The sequence below is a fragment of the Pediculus humanus genome, genomic scaffold (assembly GCF_000006295.1).
Source record: "Pediculus humanus corporis 1103172107855 genomic scaffold, whole genome shotgun sequence".
NCBI lineage: Eukaryota > Metazoa > Arthropoda > Insecta > Psocodea > Pediculidae > Pediculus > Pediculus humanus.
In genome coordinates this window covers 132,768-158,089 of record NW_002987435.1, presented here as the reverse complement: position 1 = coordinate 158,089, position 25,322 = coordinate 132,768, and the positions used below count along the sequence as shown (strand labels likewise).

Below are 25,322 nucleotides of genomic sequence, written 5' to 3'. Positions count from 1 at the left end.
TATAGTTTTTATTATTTTCCTTTTTTTTTTAATAACATAAATTAGGAGTTTTAGTATCAATAAAAATATTGCTTTAAGTATTTTTTTTCTTACTCGCTAAAAATTTTATGTAACCGATTAGATTCAATTATTATTATTATTATTGTATTTCAAGTAGTTAAATAGAAAAATATTAAATTTTGAATCTCTCTATTTAGTAAAAAAAAAATTTTTAAATGAATTAAAGGTGTTGCAAAAAAAAAAAGAAAAATTTTAAAGAAAATTAAACATTGTTGTAAATGTTTGCTTTCAATTTTTTTCATTTATGATAAATTTTTTTTTGAGTGAATTAAATCAAAAATTATTCATGACGTATATTAAATAAATAAATAACAATAATTTTATTTTTATTTGTCGTAGCAAAGGAGAAAAAACATGCGGTAAATTTAATAGCGTGAAAAATTTTTATTGACTTCTTTTTTTTTCTGTCGTTCGTTTATAATTACAAAAAAAAAAAAATATATATGATTAATGATATAATAAAAAAACATAAAGTAGTTAAATAATAATAATAATAATAATAATATGCGACAATGAAGATTTCACCGAAATTTCCCACCCATATTTTTAGATTTTTCCGAGAAAAAAAAAAAAAAAGGAAAATGTCAGATGTTTTAAATTTTATTATTATTTATATTTTAGATAGACGTAATAGATTTGTCGTCAATTATGATCAGTTTATTGACCGTAAAGAGAAAAAATCCAATCCGACCCTGTCAAGTTATATATATATAATTTTTTTTTTTTTTTGAATAAAAAAGATTAATTAATAATCATTATCAAATAAATGGTCGAGTTGGAAAAGTATGAATATTCAATTTATAATTTTATTATTTAAGTAAATTTAAAAATATTAAAAGTTAAATAAAATGTTCAAGTGTTTGGAAATATTTATATTAATTTTTTTGTGGCTCGATAAATTTCATAACGTTTATTCATTAATCCACGGTACTTATTTATTTATTTATTTTTTATTTTTCTTTTATTGTAATACCTAACTATATTAAATGATTTTTTACTAATAAAAGTGGAAAAAAAAATCTCAACATTATAAGTGATTAAATTTTATTAATTATTTGTCGTCGTGACGGTTTTAAAAAACCAAGAATTTCCTCCTACTTATTTATTCATAATTGAAAAAAATTAAATATTAATTAATAATTTTATTTATTTTTTTTTTTTTTAAAGCCAACAGAACCTGTTCACAAACGGAATTTAAATGTCCCAACGGTATGTGTATTCCTTTGACATGGCAATGTGATGGACAAAAGGATTGTTCAGATGGTGCAGACGAAGATCCAAAAGTTTGCCGTAAGTAAATTATTTATTATTATTATTATTAGTACTATTAATCATTTATTTATTTATTTATTGAATGCGAATGTTTTTTTTTTTTTTTAAATATTATTCTACATTGATGCCTGCACGTTTAATTTTTTTTTTAAATTAATTTTTGAGTTTTTATATAGCTTTAATTAAATAATAATAATAATATTTAATAATTTTATTTTTATCTATTAATAATTTGCGTATTATTTTTCATTTAAAAAAACTGAATTCAAATTAAAAAAAATTTTTTTATTTTCTTATTTAATTAAAATTTTTAGTGAAAACAATATTAAAAGTTCAATTTTGTAGTTGGTTGCGAATAAAATTTACCGTAGAAATGAAAAAAAAAAAAAAAAGTAAAAAATATTTGTGTGGCGCTTTTTACCCGGAACAAACACAACTAAATACTAAATTTTATAAATTAACTTAATCGTGTAAAGATAATTAATTGAAAAAAACGGTTTTTCTCTAATTATGTATTAAATATAGTGAATCGAAAAAGATGCCATCAGTTGCCATTCATACCGTCTATTTTATCTTTCAATTATTAACATAATAAAGTAGTTTTAATTATTTATTTACGAAAATAGTATAATAATTTATAATTTTTTTTTTTTTTTAAATTTCGTAATTTCATAAGGTACGGGTGGAGGGCGGGGGGGGGGGAAATTGTGTAAAACAAATGCGAAAAGCGAAAATTAGAGTGAAATATTATATGCGTTTTGACGCAGTCAAACCTAAAAGTAATTTTACTAAATTAAAAAGAAAAACATTTTTATTATCATTGTTAGATGCGAATAAAGTAGCATTTAGTTTTTTTTTTTTTTTTTAAATTTAAATTAAAGTAATTTTTTTTTTTTTTTACCGACTTAGGAAATAAAAAATTTTATATTTTTTACTCGTTATAATAAAATTTAATGTGTACAAATTTAAATTTTAATAATAATAATAATGTAAAAATGGAGTAAAGTTTAACGTGTTTTTTTAAACGTGAGAAAATCGATAAATAAGGATGTTTTAATTTCAAACTCAGAGATTAACGCAAAATTCCCTTTTTTTGGGGGGAGGGGGACTCCTTTCTTGACGTTTTTTAGTAAAAGAAGACAAATAAAATGATTTTACATAATTTTTACTAAAGCTACTTCCCGTTTATTCCCTCACTTTCCTGCTTCTATAAAACTTGTCATCCTATTACTATTCCGAATTATTTTCTTTTTCCTCTTTAAATTTTATTTGGGGGGATTTCCGATCTGTCATGTGATGATGCTCTTTCTAGTATTTCGAAGGGTACTCATGGAACAAGCGAACGAATTTTTTTTTGATCCCCTACTTTCCTAATCGCGACCTTCTGCGACAACATAGTATTAGAGAGAGCCGAATTTCATTTTCAGCTTGTAGCATCCCCCGTTTTCTTCGCGGTCTACTAAATATAATATATTCGCGGTGGTAGGAGATATAAAGATTAATATTTTTCTATTTGTTTGTCTGCAGCCCGTATCTTTTGTTCATTTTAAAAATAATCCTTTGTTGATTCGTTATTAATGTCCGTCCGAGAAACGAGAATCGCTCCAAGGTTTTTTTTTTTTTTTTTTTTACCCTCGCCTTTCATTTTCCGATCGTTTCCCTCATCCGCGTTTCTATTCTTCCTCCTTCGTTAGAATGTTCACTTTTTGCCTTTTCTTTCAAACAATGTGAATTGGAATCGTTTCTTAATCCGAAAAGAGGCGACCGTTTCCGAGACTTGTAATTGCTTTTTCCACCGGATGACACAATTTTATACTTCCATAAATCTTTTACCTTTTCCCTCCTTTTTTTTTATGGTATTTAATCGCTATTACCTAACCCAATTTGATTTCTGAGAATTTCTTATATTCATTTTTACAATTTGTAGGACTTGCACAAAGTATTAAAAACAAATATATATATATATATATATATATATATATATATATATATATATATATATATATATATATATATGTTATAATTTAAATGTGATTTATAAAAAATAATAATGATATTAATTTGAATTTTATTAAAATATCATAATTTAAATATGAAATTTGGTACTCGTTTAAATAAATGATTTATTTATTTAATTATAAATATTATTTCTACAGTAGTAAAAAATTGCACTGAGGGCCTATTCGAATGTTCGCCTGGTTTCTGCATTGTTAAAACATGGGTATGTGATGGAATTGCAGATTGTCTAAATGAAAAAGACGAAGAAGGGTGTGGTAAGCCTAAAAAAAAATTTAAAAAAAAAAAAAAAAACCCTCGGTCGAGTAATGTGTTTGCGCCGTCGTGAATCGCCATTACAAATTTTTTTTTTTTATCCAGAGCATGGGCAAACAATGTGAAGTTGACACATTATTTTTATTTATTTCTTTTCTCTTTTTGGTTGTGAAAACGTTTCAACCAAAAAAAAATTTTTTTTACTTTTTTTTTTTTATAGTTTTCAAGCACCGGAGACAACACAATTAAATCAAAAAATAAGAGAGAGAGTTAAACAGTTTTTTTTTTTTTTAAATTATGTCTTAAGATGAAAGAATATTTTTTTATGTTGGCGGTTTTTAAAGCTTATTTAAAATTATTGTTAATTATTTTTTATTTTCATTAAAATTATGAGATTTTTATTTTTTATATTGCTACTGTTGACTATATATTTATAAGTATTATTAATTAAAAAATTTTTCCCTTGGCAATTTAATGATGTTTTTTTCAACTCAATTATTATTATTATTATAATTAATTTTTATTAATAGTCAGTTATTAATATTACGAGAAAATCAATCTTAAATATTTAACAATAAATTTTTTAAAAAAAACGAATTGGACTGAATCAAATATTTGACGAAAATGAAAATGAAAAAAGGTTTTAAATTGTACTAAAAATTTTATATGAATAATTATTATTATTATTGGCTGGGTACACACAAAAATCAATTTTAACTCCTTCTTCGCTATTAAAACGATTTAAGTTTAATTTATATTTTTTAACTGATGAATAATGAAAAATAAATATTAAGACACAAAATTTTATTATTATTATTATTATTACTCATTAATGGGGGTGTATGTTTACGTGACGAGAAAATATCGTCACTGAATGTATTTACTTCAAAAATTTTTTTTTTAAAACAACCTAAAACGCCAATAAATTCCTTTTTTTTAAAGAAACCTTTTAATTTTATTACTGCATTAATTACTGTAAAACTAAAATTTTCAAAAATGTTTTTAAATTATTATTATCATTATCATTATTATCTCACGTTTTTAACTTTAACTTGTTGAAGTAAAAAAAGAAAAAATTTACTTTATGTATAAATTGTTAATTAATTTTATATGTTTAAAATTTTTTTCCTTTTATGCAATTGTAATGATATTTTTTTATTTTCAAGGATCAGCGTCAAAAGATTTTTTTGGAAACGAGAAAAATTTTAAAATTTGATTTTTTTCAATACTTACGTGAGAATAATTTTTGTCAACTGCCACACGCAGACAATCTCGAAAAACTGATTTGACTCTCTTTTTTTGACATTTCCAGGAGGCGATTTTAAAATACGTTTATTATTATTATTATTTTAATTTTCTTTTTTTTTTAAAGGCGAGTCCCAGCGTCGATTTACAATTCTGGAAAAACAAAAAAAAATTTTTTTTTTATATTAAATTATTCAATTAATATGAAACTTATAAATATATTAGTTGAATTGTAAAATTAACTTAACTCGACCAATGGTTTTTTAAATATTTAATAGTTAAATAATTTTTTGGGTTTTGGGTTTTTTGAATTTTCAGAATCAAAAGTTTGCACTCCGGAAGAATTTTCTTGCAGAAGTATGCCTGGGGAATGTGTGCCCCTTACTTGGATGTGTGATGACAATCCGGACTGTTCAGACGGTTCCGATGAGAAAACCTGCAGTAAGAATAAATAAAAAATTAACACAGTTTGCATGTGCACGATTTTTTTTACAAACTCTAACTTTATGTTAAATAATTAACTAAAACCTTCATATACGCACCCCCCTCCCTTTTTTTTGTTTTTGTTTTTTGCGTTCATAAAAAATAATTTCTGGTCTGGTTAAAAATTAATTATGAGTGTTTGTGCTTGTGTAAGTGTATAATTAACATGTTGACGCCATCAAACTTTAGTTTTTTTTTTTTTTTTTTTTTTTTTTCCTTACCGATACTGTAAATTATAATTACTTAATTTAATATATATAGTAAATGTTTTTTTTTATTTTACAATTTAACAAATTTACTAAATTTAATAAATATCTAATAATTATTATTCTTTTTTACTAAAAAATACAAAGTTATTAATGTTTAATAAAACAATCAAAATCGATTTAAAAATGTTTTTCTTTGTTTTTTAAAAATTTGTGTTTTTAGTCGTTTTTATTAATAAAAAATGTGTTTGCGTTTGAATGTTTTTTATTTTATTGCAAAAAAAATATCAATTATTTATTTATTTAAATAAAAAAATAATAATAATAAAAGTTATATTAAATAATGTTGTTTTCGACCTTTTTGTATTTATAAAAAATAATTTAAATATTGAATAATAATAATATTTACTTGTAAACTATCGAAACGCGTAATTTGTATAATTTATTACTCATTTCTATATTTATTAAACAAATTAACTATTCATACAAAAATGCATAAATAAAATCATTATGAGGTTGTCCATGAGTAAGAAGCATGACGTGGGGTAAAAAAATTTTTTAACAGTTAATTTATTTGATTTTTCGGGGTTTCTGATTTCAGACTAAATTATATTTAGTCCATCTTTTCTTTCGTAAGTTCTTGATTCTTATATAATTTTATTTTATTTTCTATTAATTTAAGTAATAAAACATCTCACACACACACACACACACATACGCACATACACGTACACATACTTACACGCACAGGCACACCCACACGCACGCATATGTGTGCGTGTGCGTGTGTGCGTCGAATGCATTTATTTATTTTGATTTAATAATTTTAGATGAAACATGTAGATCGGATGAATTTACATGTTCGAATGGAAAATGCATTCAAGAGAGATGGGTCTGCGATAGGGATGATGATTGTGGTGATGGATCAGATGAAAAAAATTGTCCCGCCACTACTTGTGCTCCCGTAACCGACTTTGCTTGTTCGGAAAAGTATTGTATAACAGCCAGATGGAGATGCGACGGTGATTTCGATTGTCCAGATGGCAGTGATGAAAAAGTAATAATTTATATTATTTTATTATTTTTTTTTTTAATTTTTTACGAAATATAGTCTCTAATCGGCAAAATATAAAAATGTGAATCACGAACTCGCTAATTTAAATTTAATAGAAATAATTTAGGGGGAGGGTAAGGGGAAAACCCTAATACTTAATGCATATCCTGAGTATAACCGCAATGAGATCCTACGGAAGAATAAAATACGGCAATGGCATAAAGATTAACTAAAACAATTTATCGCCGTATTTTGGTGGTTAACCGAAAGTGAAGTTCTTCCCACTACGTTCGGCTCGATATGAATAACATATGTGAGATGAATACCATCTGCGGAGATACTCTTCTTTTCGATTCCTGTCGAGAGAAATTGAGAATCCCTGCTTTTCTAGTTTGACCCAGAGGTTATTGCTTTCTCATTCCTAAAAGACATAAGAAATTTTAATCTTTTTAACCTTATTGAACCGAATCATTTCAAAAAAAAAAAATTTTGCTGCCGTTTAGTTTTTTTTTTTTTTTTTTTTTTTTCTCTCCCCCCCGGTTTGAGAGCCAAGAACACAAAGGATAATATAATAAACGTTTTGCGTATTGGCAACAAACAACAAATTCCCTTTTTATCATTTTTTTGTAAAAACTAAAATTTTTCCCTTTTTTAATGTTTTTTGAATTTTTTAAAACTTTTTATTTTATGTTCGGTTTTATATTTTTTATCATTGTCTCTTGAAATTTAATTTAATTTATTTTTTCTTTAACTGATTAATTTATATTTAAATTTAAATGAGCATTCGAATACATTAAAAAAAAAAAAAAAAAAAACATTCAAAATTTATAAATTAGTGACTTATTATAAATTTAAAAAACTTTTGAAATATTTTTAATTAGGTTTTTTCTTGTCTCTAAATAATTTTATTTTGAAAATTTTTCATATTTTACTTTTATTAATATTTTTTTCGTTCGAATAATTGTAATTTTGAAATTAAATAGGATTGTCCGGAAACTGCAAATCCTACAAGTAGATGTACGGCAAGAGAATTTGAATGCTTAGACAGAATATCTTGCATTCATCAATCTTGGGTTTGCGACGGTGACAAAGATTGTCCGGATGGTTCAGACGAAGATATAAGTAGGTGCAAAAATACAACGTGTCGAGCGGATCAATTTCAATGCAAAGATAAAACTTGCATTCCTGGACATCTTGTGTGTTCTGGAACTATTGAATGCTCAGATAAAAGTGATGAAGAAAATTGCGGTAATTTTATTAAAACGTTTTCCTCTTAAATTTTTTTTAAATTTTCAAACCCATATAGAAATATATATTATTTTGCTTATTTTCTGAATTTTATACTAAACAGAGAGAAAAAATTAAAATAATTAATGTTTTTTCTACCCGTTATCGGATCGTAAATTTAGTTTTTTTTTTTTTTTTTTTTTTTATTCTATTGAATAGATATTCCTATTTCAAAATGCGATTTAAAAACTCAATTTGATTGTGGAGGTGGAATTTGTATATCACTGGAAAAAGTTTGCGATAAAAAACTCGACTGTCCTAAATGGGAAGACGAACCTAAAGACAGCTGCGGTAAAAACGAATGTTTAATCGACAATGGAGGATGTTCTCAACTTTGCGTAGACACTCCAGGATCCTATTATTGTCATTGCCACGAAGGATTTAAATTAATCGATAACAAAACCTGTACCGGCAAGTTATTTAATTATTTATTATTATATAAGGGTCCATTGCCACTTAAAATTAATTTTTTTTTTAAAATTTATTTATATGTTGTTGTTACAGACATAGATGAATGTGAAATACCTGGTACTTGTTCTCAAATTTGCATAAACGAAATAGGAGGATTTAAGTGTCAGTGCGTTCAAGGGTATCTAAGAGATCCAAGAAATTACACAAAGTGTAAAGCTGTAGAAGGACACGCATCATTGTTGTTTGCCAGAAAACACGATATTCGAAAAATTTCCCTTGACCACCACGAAATGACGGCCATTGTTAACAATACTAAATCAGCCACAGCATTGGATTTTGTTTTTAGAACTGGAATGATTTTCTGGAGCGATGTTTCCGAACAAAAAATTTACAAGTGAGTTACATTCAGTTTTTTCAAATCAAAATTTTTCGAATTAAATTTTTTTTTTTTTTATACATTAAATTATTTAAAAAAAAAAAAAAAAATATTATTGAAATAATTTAATTTTATTTTAGAGCACCTATAGACGAAGGGAATGACCGAACAGTTGTTATAAAAAATGGTTTGACGACGGCCGACGGTCTTGCCGTCGATTGGATTTATAATCATATTTATTGGACAGACACTGGAAAAAACACGATTGAACTCGCCAGTTACGAAGGAAATATGAGAAAAGTTTTAATTAAGGATGATCTTGAAGAACCGAGAGCGATTGCCGTCAATCCTTTAGAAGGGTATAAAAAAAAATTTTTTTCTTTCTTTCTTTCTTCTCTAAAATATGATTTCGGTATGATTTTGATTTTGAATTTTCTAAGGTGGATGTATTGGACGGATTGGGGTAGCGAACCTAAAATAGAAAGAGCTGGAATGGATGGATCACATCGTCAAGTAATAGTTTCCTACGAAATGAAATGGCCAAACGGATTGACTTTAGATTTAGTATTGAAAAAAATCTATTGGGCGGATGCTAAAATGAATACAATATCATCTTGTAATTTCGATGGTACGAACAGGCGGATTATATTATTTTCTCAAAATTATCTTCAGCATCCGTTTTCAATAACTACTTTTGAAGATTTGGTATACTGGACGGATTGGGATAAAAAAGCTGTATATAAAGCTAATAAATTTACGGGGAAAGATGTTGTGGCTGTCACGGCTACGCACATGGTATATGATTTCCTATTTTATTTAATTAAATATCAAAATTTATATTTTTTTGCGAAACAAAATTTTTTTTTTTTTTTTTCGAAGCTCGAAAATCCAATGGTGATTCACGTTTACCATCCGTACAGACAACCGGACGGATTGAATTATTGTCAGGCCGTAAATGGTCATTGTTCTCATTTGTGTTTACCTGCTCCGCAAATGAACGCGCGTTCGCCCAAAATATCATGCGCGTGTCCGGACGGTTTACGTCTCATGAGCGATGAACTTATGTGCGTCGAAGATGGTAAGTATATCGCAATTGAATCAAATGATAACGTCGTGCATGATAAGAACACTTTGTCGACTTGCACTGAAAAACATAAGAAAAGATGCAAACGATTAAGAGTAAGCAAGAGATTATTGATGATTGCTTTGTTCACATTTATTATTTATATTTTGGTAAATTTTGGTATCAGAGATATTCATTCCTATATTTTATTTATTTCCTCCCCCCCCTCACTTTTCTTGAAAAAAAAAAAGAATCAGAGTCATCACTGTTACACGTAACATTTATATTATCGATCATATAAAAAAACAAAACCACATTTAAATTCATTCATTTACATATAAATGTTATACATTATTAATTGTTTTAAATGTGTGAATATGTAAGAACTCGCGTAATGGAATTTTCTTATTGTGAAAAATCAAAGTGTAAGTATAATAATTAATTTTCCCTTTATTTTAAATTAATTCAAATTTTTTTATTAGTTTTTAATTTAGTGTCAGGAATGAAATAAAAAAAAAAAAAAAAAAAAAAAAAAAAAAAGGAAATTCAAAGTGTTGTAAATTGTATTGGTTGTTGTGATTGTCGATAATAATAGTTTGTATTAAATGCCTTAAGGGATTCATGGGATTCCGTTTTTTTTTTTTTTTTTTTTTTTTTTTTTTAATTTTTTGTGTTTCATTTAAAAAAAATATTTATGTGTTTTTGGAAAATGCTGCATATATCATTCATTAGCTTTGGGAAATTTTAATTTATGTTTTTTAGTCACGACAACACCGACGAATTTGATGACATCAATTGAAGACGTAAGTTACTTCGACAGAGACGTTCACGTTCACGACGGTTATGTTCCTAATTTTAATTCAAGGCGTGAGTACACGATTATTATTATTATTATTTTTTTTTTTTTTTTTTTTTTTTGACACAACTGAAAAGGTAAAAAAATTAATTTATTGTATGTGCGGGAGGGGAGGGGGGAAATAAAGAGTAAATAATAATACGAATTTTGGGAAACGTTAAAAAAAAAAGGAAAAAAATTTTTTTTTTTTAAATGTGAAAATTTCAATGTGGCCATCAATTTTTTTTTTTTTTTTTTTTTTTTTTTTTGGATGAATCGCATGTTTAAAAAAATGCTTTGTTTTTCATCATTTATTATTATTATTATTATTATTATTAAATTAATGTTTCATTGATGCATGCATTTTCATGTCATTTTCAGCTTTTTACGAAGACGATGATAAAATCAATGAAACATATCCTAACTGGAATTCATATCCAGGTACGTTTTTTTTTTTTTTCGCTCCTCTGGGTTTCGTTATTTAATTAACCTTTAATTTTGTGTGTGTGTGTGTGCGTGTGCGTGTTTGTTTGTTCATTTGATCATCCTATATTATACATCATACATTTCGCGACAAATTTTTTTTTTTTTTTCAATTTCTGACATGAAACTAATAAATAAAATTTTCAACGGGAAAATCCTCATTTTCCTTTTTTATTATTTACTTACCAGATTTTTTTTTTTTTAATGATTTACGATTGTTTTTACTTTTCCAGCGGGAGGTTTCGTACATAATAAAAGTCAAAATGGTATTTTCGGAAGTGAAGAATCCGATACTGGAATGGTTGCTGGAATAGCTATAGTCGTTGTTACCATCGTACTCATTTCCACTTCTCTGGTTTGTATTTTTATTCTGCAAACAAACAAAAAATCAAAATATTTTAATATTTAATAATAATAATAATAATAATAATTACAGATTGCATTTATTTTTTACCGACAATATTTGCACCGAAATGTGAGGAGTATGAATTTCGATAATCCAGTTTACAGGAAAACAACGGAGGAACAATTTTCAATTGAAAAAAATCCTTATCCTCCGCAGAAAATTTATCCTAGCGTAATTACCGAGGAGGTAAAATAATAATAATAATAATAATAATAATAATTCATTTAACAAAACCCCCCTCCTCTTTTTGATTTAAAACAAAAAAAAGAAAAAAGAATTTTTTTAATTTGTTCAATAATTAATAAGTAATAATTTAATGATGTTAATTTAATTTACAGGCTCAGGAACCTTTGACTCGACCCGGAACCATGGAATACGTATAATATTCCAGAAAATAAAAAAAATAAATAAAAATGTTTATAACGAAGGTCACAGCACGACGATCGCTTTGTCCTGAAAATGTTGTTGTTGTTGTTGTTGTTGTTGTGTTACGGTATATATATATATATATGTTGTGTTGCTGAATGAAATTGATGATGAAAGGGAAAAAGTTATTTATATATATATATATATATATATATATATATATATTTAATTAAGGAACAACAAGTGATGACGATTGATAACGACTTGAGATAATGCCTGTAAGAAAAAAAAAAAAAAAAGAAAAATTTTTTTTACGTCAATTATTCCATAAAAAGTAATGAAATTATTAAACACACGCGTAACTTGATTACATTTTACATAAATAAATATCGTTTTTAAAAAACGTTATTTAATTTATCAAATAATAATAATAATACTAATAATAATAATAATCTCTCATAATGATTCTCTTATTTGTTTAAATCGTCAAAACTTTAAAAAAAAAAAAAAGAGAAATTATTTCCTTTTTAAAAATTTTTTTTTTTTTTTTTTTTATCAAATCAAGTCACGTCGTGGAATTTTTTTCATTACTCTAAATTGAAAGTAGAAAATACAAAAAAAAAATTTCATATTATTATTATTATTATTATTATTATTATTAATTTATTAATTTATTTATGTTTTTAATAAAAAAAAAATGGCATGTGCTCAAAAAATTAATAGAAAAAAAAAAAAAAAATTTGATTGCCAATGCGCCGAATTAATTAAATAAAAAATATGTGCGTGTGTGTACGTGCGTGCGTGTGCGTGTGTACGATTTGCTCATAATTATTAATTTAAAATAATAATTTTTTTCTTATTTATTTATTTAATTTAACTTATATTACTAAATCGAATAAATACATTTTAAAAAATTAATTAATTAATTTGAGCAAATCAATGATAAAGAAAAAAAATTATAATAAAATAATAATAATAATAATAATGATGATGATAGTTTTTATTTAGTTCTTTTTTTTTTTGTTAAACAAAAACTTTAAATATTATTATTATTATTTTATTATTTTAAATTTAGTTTTAATAAAAATACCACCGAACGTTAATAAATTAATAATAATTACTTTTACTTATTGACGAAAGTTGAGGTTTTATAGTTAAAAAAAAAAAAGCATCACCATAACCACCACCAAGACTACCCCCCCACCACCATTACAGCGTCGTGTAAATTTTTCTGTGGGCCTTTTTAAGTTTTTTTTTTTATTTTTAATTATGGTTGTGTTATTGATTTTATCACTCGACATTTTTTTTTTTTAATTTTATATTAATTAAAATTCAATGGTTAATTTTTATTAAATAATTTGTGCCAAATGTGTTGTTTCATTTTATATATATATATATAAATTCTTATTGTTGTTTTTTATACATAATTTTTATATTAAATTTTTAAGTAAAAGACATTTTTCCCCTCCCTCCTCGCCACCCGCCCCCGCCACGCCCCCCTAATCTATTTATATATATATATATATATCTAAAAATCGATTAATTACGAGTGACAAAATAAAAAGTATAATATATATATATATATAATATACTTATTTCAAATAATAATAAAAAATTTATTTTATCGTCTGCTTTTCGTAATTATTTAGTAATGTTAGCCAAAATAAATAAATATTTTATTAATTTGCACTGAAAATAAAAAAAATTTGCATTAATTTAATTAATTATTATTAAACTTTTTAATAATAATTAAATAAATTATTAATGATTAATTTATATATATATATATATATATAATATACGGATTGATAAATAAATAATTTTTATTATAATCGTTTCAATAAGAGATTTTAAATCTTTTTTTGTATCGTCAATTATATTTAATATAATCTCTTGAGAATGTTAAAAATAATAAAAATTAATTTATTTATTTTCAGTTTTTTTTTTATTATTATTATCATCAGTGCATGGCAATCAAAATTGAAAAAAAAAAATTAAAATTTATTTTTTCTACATAAATATCTCTCTGTCTCTCTTACTGTCTCTCTTAATTGTCTCTCTTAATAAGCAATTTATTTATTATTATTATTATTATAATTAGTTAATTAATTGTGTTATTGTAAATTAATAAACCTTTTTTTTATTGAATCGATAAGATTTAGAAAAAAAAAAAAAAAACATTTAAAGAAAAGAAGGCCGTCCATATGTATGACATCTCTTTTATATTTATTATACTAAATCTCTGTGTTTCTTTTTCTTTTTTTTTTTTTTCTTTTTATGTTGTGTTAAAAATGTTTTAAAAGAAAAAGAAAAAAAAAAGATGATTGGTTACACTTTGGACACTTGGTGATGTTGATTATGCGCAAATGCCAAAATGTTTTTAAAATATATATATATATACACGTGTTATATATATTTGTACATACTTTGTAAAAATGAATAAAGAGAACAAAAAAAAAAAAACAATTCAAATTGATTACAGAACTTACCAAAATTAGATTGATTAGATTTACAAATCGTACATATATATATATTTATTATGTTATCATTATCATTATTATTATTATAATTTCAAGTCCATAATTTTAATATAACTCTTATAAATAATAATTAATTTTTTTTTTTTTATTTATTGTAATTGTGCATAATTTTTAGTTTGTACTAAATAAAAAAAAACTTAAATATAAAATTAATATAAATTGAAAAATATTTTTTTTTTCTTTCTTTCTTTCTTTCTTTTTCTAAATATATTAATTATATGTGATGGTAATGTGCATGGTTTTTTTGGGGGGAGGGGGAGGGGTGAGTTTAATTATAAAAATATTATATGTAGATAATCAAATAAAAATATATAAAACATACTCGCGATGCTAAAGCCTAAAAAAAAAAGAAAGAAAAAAAAATTGATTTTATACATATATAGTTTTATTTTTTTAATAATAAAATTTCAAAGTAATTTATATATATATATATTATATATAAATATATATATAATGTAAAAAGTAATAAATACAGATCAAAAAAATTAAAAATCAATGATCGTAATTTGTTTTTTTTTTTTTTAATATTTTACAAAATAATATTTAAAAATATATAATTAAAAAATAAAAATAAAACATGTTAAATTTTTTAACTTAAAGTTAATAATAATAATAATAATAATAACAATGATTGATTTGTGCAACAAAGTAATTGTATATCAAAAACTTTTTTTTTTAACTGTGTGAAGAGAACAAAAAAAAAAAAAAAAAAAAATCAATACATTTATATTTACAAATAACATTAATAAAAAAATTTTTTTTTCTTTTAGTATTTTGGGACATACATAAAGAATGAAAAAAAAAAAAAAAAGAGTATACAAATAATATTTATTATACAAACACAAACACACGGGCGCACGTACGCACGCACGCACTCACACACACACTCTCACACACACCCACGCATTTACATTTGTAAATAGTAAAAAAAAAAAAATTTATTTTGAATGTTTAATATTTTTGCAGTAATAAAAATCAATACATATTTTTGATAACAATAATAACTAGTATAAAATAATAATATATACGTTATATTTCACGTTTTTTTTTCTTTTTTTTGTGCATATGTATATTTAATTTTATTTTTCACTTGTTTGTTCTTAAACCGAGTATGTATAAATATTATACAAAAAAAAAAATTGGCAATGTCGATGGCTTTATTTAAAAAAAATGCCATCTCTCTTTTTATGTTTTTTAGCATTATAAGCAGCAGTCTTCAAATATTATTTTCGTTATTATTATTATTATTATTTAATTATTTATTTTTTTCATGTGAAAACGTAGAAATTTTTTTTTTTTTAATTATAAAATTTACAGGCAAAAGGCTTCTCAATAAAAGGCTAATAATATATATTATATATATATATATTTATATGTGGGTTTTAAAAAATGATTGATTGTATAAAAGTTAATCCGCATAATGAAAAACAATTAAAAAAATTAATTCAGTTCTTTTATTATTATTATTATTATTTTGATAAGCTCAGGTACATTATTAAAAGTGAGAAAATAACTTAAAAATTGCGCCATATTTTTTTTTTTTTAATAGTTATTTTAAAGGTAAAAAAAAAAAAAATTATGTAATTTTGTTATTGTTAAATTTTAAATAAAAATTCGATTGTAAGCTTATCAATTTTCCAGACTAGATGTATATATAACGATTCGTACTTTTTAAAAAAACGATGTCGATCGTTATTATTATTATCATTATCATTATAACGGCTTAGCATGTTCATTTACTTATGAAGAATTAATATTTTTAATGTGATTACTGCAAAAAAAAAAAAAAAAAAAAACTAAATGTCATCACGTCGATTTAAATTGTCTATATAATCTCACCAAAATCTTAAAAAATGGTTTCACGGCCCACGCGTGCTATCAATTTCGGAAACTAATTTTTTTTTTTAAACGAGATGTATCAAATTCTAATGAATATTTTTCCTACAAGTTTTTTTTTTTTACTTATTTACCTTAAAATTGAAAAATTATTTCAATATTGAAAAAAAAAAAAATTTTTTAAAACTATTTTTCACATCTAAACATAATAGAATTATAATATTCTCGCGTAATCGTTTCCGTAATATATTTATATATATATTAATTATAATTAAATAATATCGTCAATTTTGACATCCTAAAATCCACCTTCCGTGCGTAACACACTCAATCAAAAAAAAAAAAAAAAAAAATACGAGTCGTTTTAATCGAAAATATTTTTTACCAGTCGGAAACAAAATTATTATTATTATTATTACTATTGTTACCATTATTGCTGCGATACGGGAAGCGGAATCGATAATGTCACTGATGACGTCTCATTCCTATAGGAGGATACTCAGGAAGGTGGATTTGATCTCAGTAAGCGGATGCTTCTTTATACTCGGAACTTTCCATTGTAAAAAAGTCTTCCAATTTCCATTGAAGAGTTTCAAATGTTGGCCTTTTCATTGGATCTTTGTGCCAACATTCCAACATAATGTCATAAAGAGCATTTGGACAACCCGGAGGACTCGGCATTCGGTAACCGTGTTCGACTTGATGAAGTACTTCGGCATTTGTCATACCTTTATTAAAAAAATAATAATTTTTTTAAATTTCAAATTTAAAAAATTTTACAAAAAAAAAAACATTTATCATATTAAATATATATGTACCTGGATATGGTATTCGTCCGTACGTTACGAGTTCCGTTAGCAAAATGCCAAAGGACCATACGTCGGACTTGATTGAAAATTTGCTGTAGTTGGCAGCTTCCGGAGCCGTCCATTTTATCGGAAATCTTGCACCGACTCTAGCTTCGTATTCATCTTCTTTTATCAGTCTTGCAAGACCGAAATCTGCAATTTTTACTATATTTCCATCTCCGACGAGAACGTTTCTCGCGGCTAAGTCGCGATGTATATAATTTTGCGATTCCAAAAATGCCATACCGGAAGCGATTTGAGCGGCCATATCTACTAATTGAGCCAATTTTAATTGTCGACCTTTTCCTAAAAATTAATATACATATATATGTATATCCTCAGAATGATGTCCGGTTGTCGTTATTATTTATTTATTTTTGTTATTGGTGAAATACAAAACTATTTAACCGATAATTTCAAAAGAAGCAAAAAAAAAAATCACATTTAAATTATTAAAATTGAAAAAATTAACTTACCTTGTAAATATTCCAGTAAGCTTCCATTTTTCATCAATTCCGTGATTATGTAAATAGGTTCTTCCATTGTACAAACAGCATAAAGTTGTATAAGTTTTTGGTGTCGAAGTTTTTTCATTATTTGAGCTTCAGCGAGAAAATCTTTTGGATCCATTGTCCCTGTTTGAGAAGTAAGAAAATAAAAAAACTTTATTCGACGACAAGAATATTTATACGAGATTTAAAAAAAAAAAAAAAATTATAATGATCGTTAATTATATTTTATAAATTAAATATAGTCAAATTCTTTTGAAGGACTATTCCCTTGGCTATCCTTTGTTGTTTTCATAAATTTAGAACTGCACACACACACACACAAAAATAATAATAATAATGAAAAAAGACCTGGTTTTAATGTTTTGATGGCAACGGGAGTCGTGTTGTTCCACAATCCTTCCCAAACATCACCGAATTGACCGTGTCCTAATTTTCTCACAAATTTAAGTGATTTCCTATCAATTTCCCATTGGTCTCTTGTGCTATGAGATAATCCTCCCGTCACGGGTTTCTCTATCTGAAAATTTAAAAAAATAAAAATTATAATAAATAAAATTATAAAAATTGAATTTAAATATTTTTGAAAAATTGACCCTACTTGCACACATGGTTTTCTTAAATTAACACAAAGACCATCCGGATCTTTACTGTATGCTCAACAAGTTCTTGTAGAGTTCGAAAGTTGTTCTTCGAGCAAAAAATCCACCTTCGTCTAATGTCTATACGATAATGTTTAACTGTGTCGCCATCTCTCACTTAAACGAGAAGTAAAATAAAAAATTTATATTAATATTGATAAATAGAGATTAAGTTGAGTATAAGAAAAACTAAAAAAAAAAAAAAAAAATACCTGAAAGAGAATAATCATTTCGTCTACTTTCAGAATCTCGAATGAGGAATGCTCCATGTTCGTTTTCCGGCAAAAGAAGCTTTTTTTCTGCTTCGATCCTTTTGATTTTTCCAAAATACCATCTGTAAATGAATAAAAAAAAAAATTAAATTAAAAATAAATTTATAATTATTATAAAAAATATTTTAAAAAATTGTATATATATATATAAATATTAGTGATACGATTATGTCAACTTTAACATTATGAAATCATTTTATGTAAACATACCTAAATTATATAAAGGATAAAAATAATATTATTAAGATGATGAAAAATCAAAGATAATGTAACATTTATAAGATTATTTTGTAACGACAACAAAAACATGTTATTCACGTATTTTATTTATTTACCAATAAATACATTTATTAATCGATATTAACATCGTCCAGGAATAAAATTAATTTAAAAATTTTGGAAAAAAAAAAATTCGTACAATTATTTCATTGTGCACATTAATAATTACGAAATAAATAATAATTAAATTGTCCAGAGTGACAACACTATAAAATGATTGGAAAATTTTTATCATTTCAAAATTTATATATATATATATATATATATAAAAAATATTTCCCCTCCCCTCATCTTTTCTACTTATTGTTAGTTTACAAAACTTTTATTAAATCACAAAATATTCATTGACATATTATACAAAATTTGTTAAAAAAATAAAAAATAATTGGCGACCAATGTGATGCTGTGGAAAATCTCACAATTTTCATGAGACGTTATAAACCTTAAGTGACGCATTTAAAAAAAAAAAAATTATATCAAATTGAAATTATGTTTAATATAAATAATAAAACGCTAAATGTAAAATAAGATTTTTTTTTTTTTCCTAAGATACCTACAATCACTCGAACTGCCTTTTTTTTTTCTCAATAACGAAATAATAAAAGTATTTTGGTTAAACATTCAACCACAGTAAACGCATTTCTCGGTTTAAAAAAAAAAAAATTTGTTATATAATAATACCGGAGCATGTTTTGCTGGATAAAAAAAAACAATTTTTAAATTACTTGTGTCAAATATTTATTTAAAACTTACTGTAAACGTATTTTTTATTTTATTTTTATATTTTATTTAACTTTCGAAAATAACCGATGTTAAACGTGCTGTAAAAAAAAAAAATAATGCAATTTCCTATTATAAAATCAACTTTATTAACATATCATATAATTGTTATTATTATTATTAATCTATCGACGTGGTACCAAAATAAAAAACTTCATATTCGTTAACATTTATAGTTAAATAATAATAATAATTAGAAAAATATAAATTCTAGTTTAAGGTTTATCTCACAGACACATGAAAAAAAATCTTATCAAATTAAAATAAAATTATTTTCCATGGGATTCTATGATGAATAGAATTGAATATAAATTTTTAAAAATCACTAATTAATTTTGTTTTTTTTTTTTTTGGCCATAAATTGAGTAAATAGATCAAAGAAATAGAAGAAAATAAATATTTAAAAAAATTAAAAATGTTTCACACCCATACTTCTATTCGTATTGATTTAAATATATTTATATAGAGTTTTTCATTTGTTTATTGACGTATTGCTTAAATGACATTTTCCTCGCTTTTATTCAATTCACGTCACAAAGAAAATATTCATAAATTCAAAAATAAAAATAAAAACTTATAAATGCGTACAACGTTAATAAAGCAAAAAGAATAAATTCAGTATTACTTATCAAAGGACAAGATGAAAAAAAAAAAAATTACGCACTAAAATTCATTATTAAAAAAAAATTACAGAAAAATATACAAAACAAGTGACAATATAAAAATGTCTCATTAACATATTTCAAACCAGTTTTCTTTTTTTTTTTTTCCAAAGAAAAATAATAACTTTGTTTTTTTCCAAAAAAAAAAAAGAAAAAAAGAAAACAAGTTTTTTTTTTTTTGAAAATGAAAATAAAAGAAAAATTTAATATTGTTACTCGATTCGAAAAAGGACTACCACATATTTATTAACATTAGGTAATAAAAATAAATATACGGGAAGAAAAAAAAGTTACATAAAATATAAAAAAATTTTTTTTTTATAAATAAAACTTAAATTTACTTATAATCATTCTGTGATAATAAATTATGATCGAAAACACGGACTAGTTATAATAAAAATAGAATTTGAATAAACTATGTAGAAACATTAATAATTTTTTAAATAACGCAAATTAGTACGTCATACGTAAAAAAAAGAGGGTGGGGGAGGGGGCTTACTCGTAACAAGTCGTAGGTTCAACCGTTAAATTTTTTTTTCATTTACACACATGGAAATGATCAAAATTTCCCCTTTCACCAAACAACAACAACAACAACAATAAAACTCGTTAAAAAACATTCAAAAAAATAATAAATAAATTATTACATAATTTAAGACATTAAAAATAAAAACCTGGAATTGTAAAAAAATTTTGAGTTTTTCAAAAAATCACTATCTTATATAATAGAAATGAAAATATTTTAGAAAAAATATATTTTCACTCGCGCGATAATATATAAAATCATCATCATCATCATCATCATCATTATTATTATTAATCATTTTCATATTATTTAATGGGTGCGTAATAATTTGATTTGTCAAAGAAAATTTTTAACAATTTGTTTTCTCTATGCCATTGGAATAGTTTTATTCCTTTTTTTTTTTTTTTGTCACAATTCAATCAATTAATATATTATTGATATTATAATTTTACAAATGTTATCATCACTACGTGGAATTTTTTTTTTTTTTTTTTGGTAAATTAAATATAACGGAAATTTCATTTTGCTATTGACGTGAAATTATACTTTCAATAACTCGTTATAGAAATAGAATGTTTAATTTCCTAAAAAAAAAAATTAATTTTTGTACCTTAATTATTAACAGAAAACAAGCGCGACTTGTTTTTTTTTTTTTTTTTTTTAAATGTTAAAAATTAATTTGACACCTTGAACTTTGTCCTCAATGTAAATTCAAATTTAAACGTAAAATGACAAACTAATATTATGATTTTAATATTTTAATAAAAAAAACCTGAACTTGAATCATTATTTTTAAATTCTTTGTATTTATTCAAAATGTTTAAATAAAAAAAAAAAAACTTTATGAAGAAAAAATTAATAAAATTAAATTTTAAAATTCCCATAATTATATTTAAAAAAAACATAAGTTTTAAAAAAGAAGTAAAAATCAAATAAAATTAATAATAAAAAAAAAACACTAAAAATTATTAAGGAAAAGAGGATCAAAAAACTAATTAATTATTGATAACTATTATTTAAACATTATTTTACGTCTGAAAATTATTAATTTTATTTTTAAAAAAACGATAAATTCATTCAATTATTAATTTATTTCATTAAGGATAAAAATCATTATTTATTTATTATTTTTATAATACAAATAATGAAAAAAAGAAACGTAAATAAAGAGGACTAAAAAAATATTTATGTAATTATTCATTGCATGTAAAATTTTTCATTTTTTTTTTTTTCTCATACGTAATTGTAATATCCTTTCAATTTAAAAATATTTACACAATTTAAAAAATAAAAAAGAAAATTTTATTATTAAATAATAATTAAAGAAATTATAATTTTATGAAATTTGAAAATAAATTTTTAAAAAAATTATTCTTACTTAAAAATACGAATAAAAAAAAATTTAATATTTAATTTAAAAATTTTTTTAATACATAGCAGGTTTTGATTATAATAATAATAATCATGAAGGTAGAGAAGAAAAAAAAATGTCGACTGAACATATCATTACGATATTTTATTTTATTGAAAAACTTCTTCGCGTTGACGCACACGGGATTATTTTTCGCAAAGATCGGGATTAAATAAACCCCATAGAATGCCTACCGACATGTTAAAACTGGTTTTATAATAAAATAATAAATTTGAATCGCGCTCCATGAAAAAAAAAAAAAACATTCGATGACATAGAATCGGAAAAATGACTCGGTATATAGTTAAATGTCAGATGTTAAATTATAAAAATGTTTTTAGTCGATGAGTCAACCATTTCAAAACGTGTAAAACAATGTCAGAAATGACCCAAAATAAAGGAATAATATCCATCTCGAGAAAAAAAAAAAAAAAAACCATTCTAGAAAGTAACAGTAAAAAATAGTAACAAAAAAAAAAAAAATGTAAATGACTGATAAAATTTAAATTATACTCATAATACGTAAAAAATTCAATTTCTGAACTTCTGAACCCGAATAATAATAATAATAATAAACAAAGGATTTAAGAGATCAGTCCATCAATTATTTTATTTAAAAATAAAAACTTTTACACTTTTAGACGATTTTAAATTAGTTTTATTGTTTAAAAAAAACCATAAAATACTTGTGAAAAGCAATGAAACGAATATGTTTAGATTTTAGTCAAATAAAATTTTATCGAGTCCACATTATTGTTTAAAAAAAAAAAAAAAGTTTTTTTTTTTGATTTTCCAAAGTCTAATTTTAAGGTTGCAAGAAAGAAAAGAATTTTTATTTAAATAAAAAAAAACACTGAGTGAGGTCACATTTTAATAATTTTGTAAGAACGACAAACATTATGTGTTTACTGTAGTCGAAAAATGAAACGAACACGATTAATAAAGTAGAATTTTTAAAAATATTATAGATAAAGGTTAAATATTATATAAATAATGAATGATTAATAAATGATTTATTCAATGGTTATTATTATTACTATTATTATTTGCCCCTGCCATATCCTTTTCGCAAATAATCATCCCTATTAATAAAATTACTTGAGAGATCAATACAAAAAAAAAAAAAAAACTGTTTGAATATCATTTAAAAACAAAATTATAAAAATATACTGAAAGTTAATAATAATAAAAATTTAAAGCAGCATCGTAAAAAAATAAAATAAAATAAAATATGCTGATGCATTTAAAAACTTAAGTAATTCATCTTATAAACTATAAATAATAAAAGAAAGAAAAAAAAAATTTAATTTCATAATTTCCTCATATTTATTCTAGAATTTTCCCTGTAAATTATTTTATTTTTAGCTTAAACATTTTTTACTAAACAGTTAAAAAATATTTTTAATAAATTTTAAAGCAAAATCGACCTGAAAAAAACCTTAGTTTGAAAAATTCAGGGGAAAAAAAACGCATAACTAAAAACATTGGGGGGGGGGCAATCAATTTATTTTACGCTGAACATAAACAGCCTTAAATATATGCCTTCCTAAATTTTATTCATTTATTTTTAAAGTTATTTACATGTAAAAGTTAAGAGTTTCAAATACATCAAAGCAAAAACCAATTTAAAAACAGCTTCCGCCATTTTTTACTAGTGACAAAACTAGGAAAACTTTTTAAAACCTTGAATTTAAGAGAAATTTAAACAAAACATCGTGAAATAACCCAACATTGATATTTACGTTACACGCCCATTAAGATTTTTTTTCTCAATAGAAAAAAAAAGACGATGGACGATTAAATTTTTTTAATATTAAACATATGTTATTAATAAGTTTTTTTTTTGAAAATTATACACGCGAAAAATCGCTAATGAAACAAAAAATAAATTAATTGTATGTAAATAATAATAATAATAATAATATTAGTAATAATAAGAATTATTATTAGTACAAGTCATCATCATAAGTCTCAGTTGGAATCGTAATAAGAAATTTTATTTATTACGTTAAAAAAAATAAAATAAAATAAAGTGTAATCGAGCAATAAAAAAATGTTAAACTCTTCCCTTCCGCCCTTCCACCCCCTTCCTATTCTTACTAATTAAATCTCAATAATAAACATAATAAAAATCATTTGAATTTTCCCCCTTCCCCCTCCCTCCCCCCTTATGATGGCTAGTTTGCTTAAAAATATTTCCTTGAAACGACGCCATATTGTTTACGACAACGTAATTAAAATAACAAAAATTTCTACCTTTTAATAAAAATAAAAAAAAATTATATAATTTTTTTCACTTGAATTTTTTTTTCCGTCATCGCTGCGTTCGTATGTGCGCGCGCGTGAATGTATATATGTATACATATACATGGGTGCAGTCAGTGTGGTTAATTTCAACGGGTGAAGGTAGTCAAGAACAAATCGTAACATTAAAACATGAAAAAAAAAAAAAAGAAAAGAAAAAAATTTCGCTTGTGTCGACCATGAAAGTTAATTTAAAAAAAAAAACTTTTTAAACAAAGGTGAGCTTTAGTTCGAGGAAATATTCTAACCGGTCGATTGTATCGATGAAAATAAACGGTTTTCCCTAATATATTCAATTAAGGAACTCAATTATTATTATTATTATTATTGAAATTAATTTTAATAATATTAAATATTCACGTTGATTTTTCCGAATATCAAAAAAACATTGATAAATATTTTTAAATATATTATACCGTTAAAAAAGGATTATACTATATATATATAAAATATAATATTTTCTTTGTGTGTCGCTATTTATAAATAAATTTCACATTTAAAATTGACAACAAAGAAAACCACGTTTCTATATATATACACATACGAAATATGAAAAAAAAAAAAAAAAAAAAATTTTTTTTTAATGGCGGCGGTACTTACTCCTGGAGAATCAAAGGCTTACAACCCCTTCGCTTATTTTCCTAATATTTTTCTTCCATGCATCACGATATCGTTTAGGTTTTTTATCAAAAAAAGGAACTGCACAATTTTGTTTTAATAATATTTTTTGCCATTGACAATTTGATTCGTTGGAAAATTTTTCTTTTTCTTCAATCGGAAATATAATATTAGGCTTTTCCGTAACTGATTTTCTCTTTTGCAACCAACTGGAAAATGGCAATACGGAATCCCATTCTTTTTGAACATCATTCAAATCTTTATCTTCTTCGCGACTT

General features: G+C 23.8%; 2 protein-coding genes across 2 annotated transcripts in view; one reads left to right on the top strand and one right to left on the bottom strand.

Annotated features, from left to right (window-relative positions):
- Positions 1-1,271: 1,271 nt before the first annotated feature.
- Positions 1,272-11,835, top strand: Phum_PHUM378200 (Very low-density lipoprotein receptor precursor, putative; the record flags this gene model as incomplete). Its single annotated transcript, XM_002428339.1, has 14 exons — positions 1,272-1,350; positions 5,167-5,289; positions 6,368-6,594; positions 7,575-7,839; positions 8,038-8,289; positions 8,383-8,683; positions 8,806-9,024; positions 9,106-9,460; positions 9,545-9,743; positions 10,491-10,595; positions 10,945-11,004; positions 11,280-11,401; positions 11,483-11,638; positions 11,791-11,835. 14 exons carry the CDS (start codon positions 1,272-1,274, stop codon positions 11,833-11,835), a joined length of 2,508 nt encoding a protein of 835 aa, XP_002428384.1.
- Positions 11,836-16,713: 4,878 nt separating this feature from the next.
- Phum_PHUM378190 (tyrosine-protein kinase Src42A, putative) overlaps positions 16,714-25,322 on the bottom strand; it is a gene marked incomplete at both ends in the record, with an annotated part of 17,326 nt that continues 8,717 nt past the window's right edge. Inside the window, 7 exons of the mRNA XM_002428338.1 lie at positions 16,714-16,922; positions 17,013-17,348; positions 17,519-17,677; positions 17,903-18,071; positions 18,203-18,309; positions 18,405-18,494; positions 19,301-19,315. Of these exons, the coding sequence (XP_002428383.1) occupies positions 16,714-16,922; positions 17,013-17,348; positions 17,519-17,677; positions 17,903-18,071; positions 18,203-18,309; positions 18,405-18,494; positions 19,301-19,315 (1,085 nt within the window). The remainder of the gene's footprint in view (positions 16,923-17,012; positions 17,349-17,518; positions 17,678-17,902; positions 18,072-18,202; positions 18,310-18,404; positions 18,495-19,300; positions 19,316-25,322) is intronic.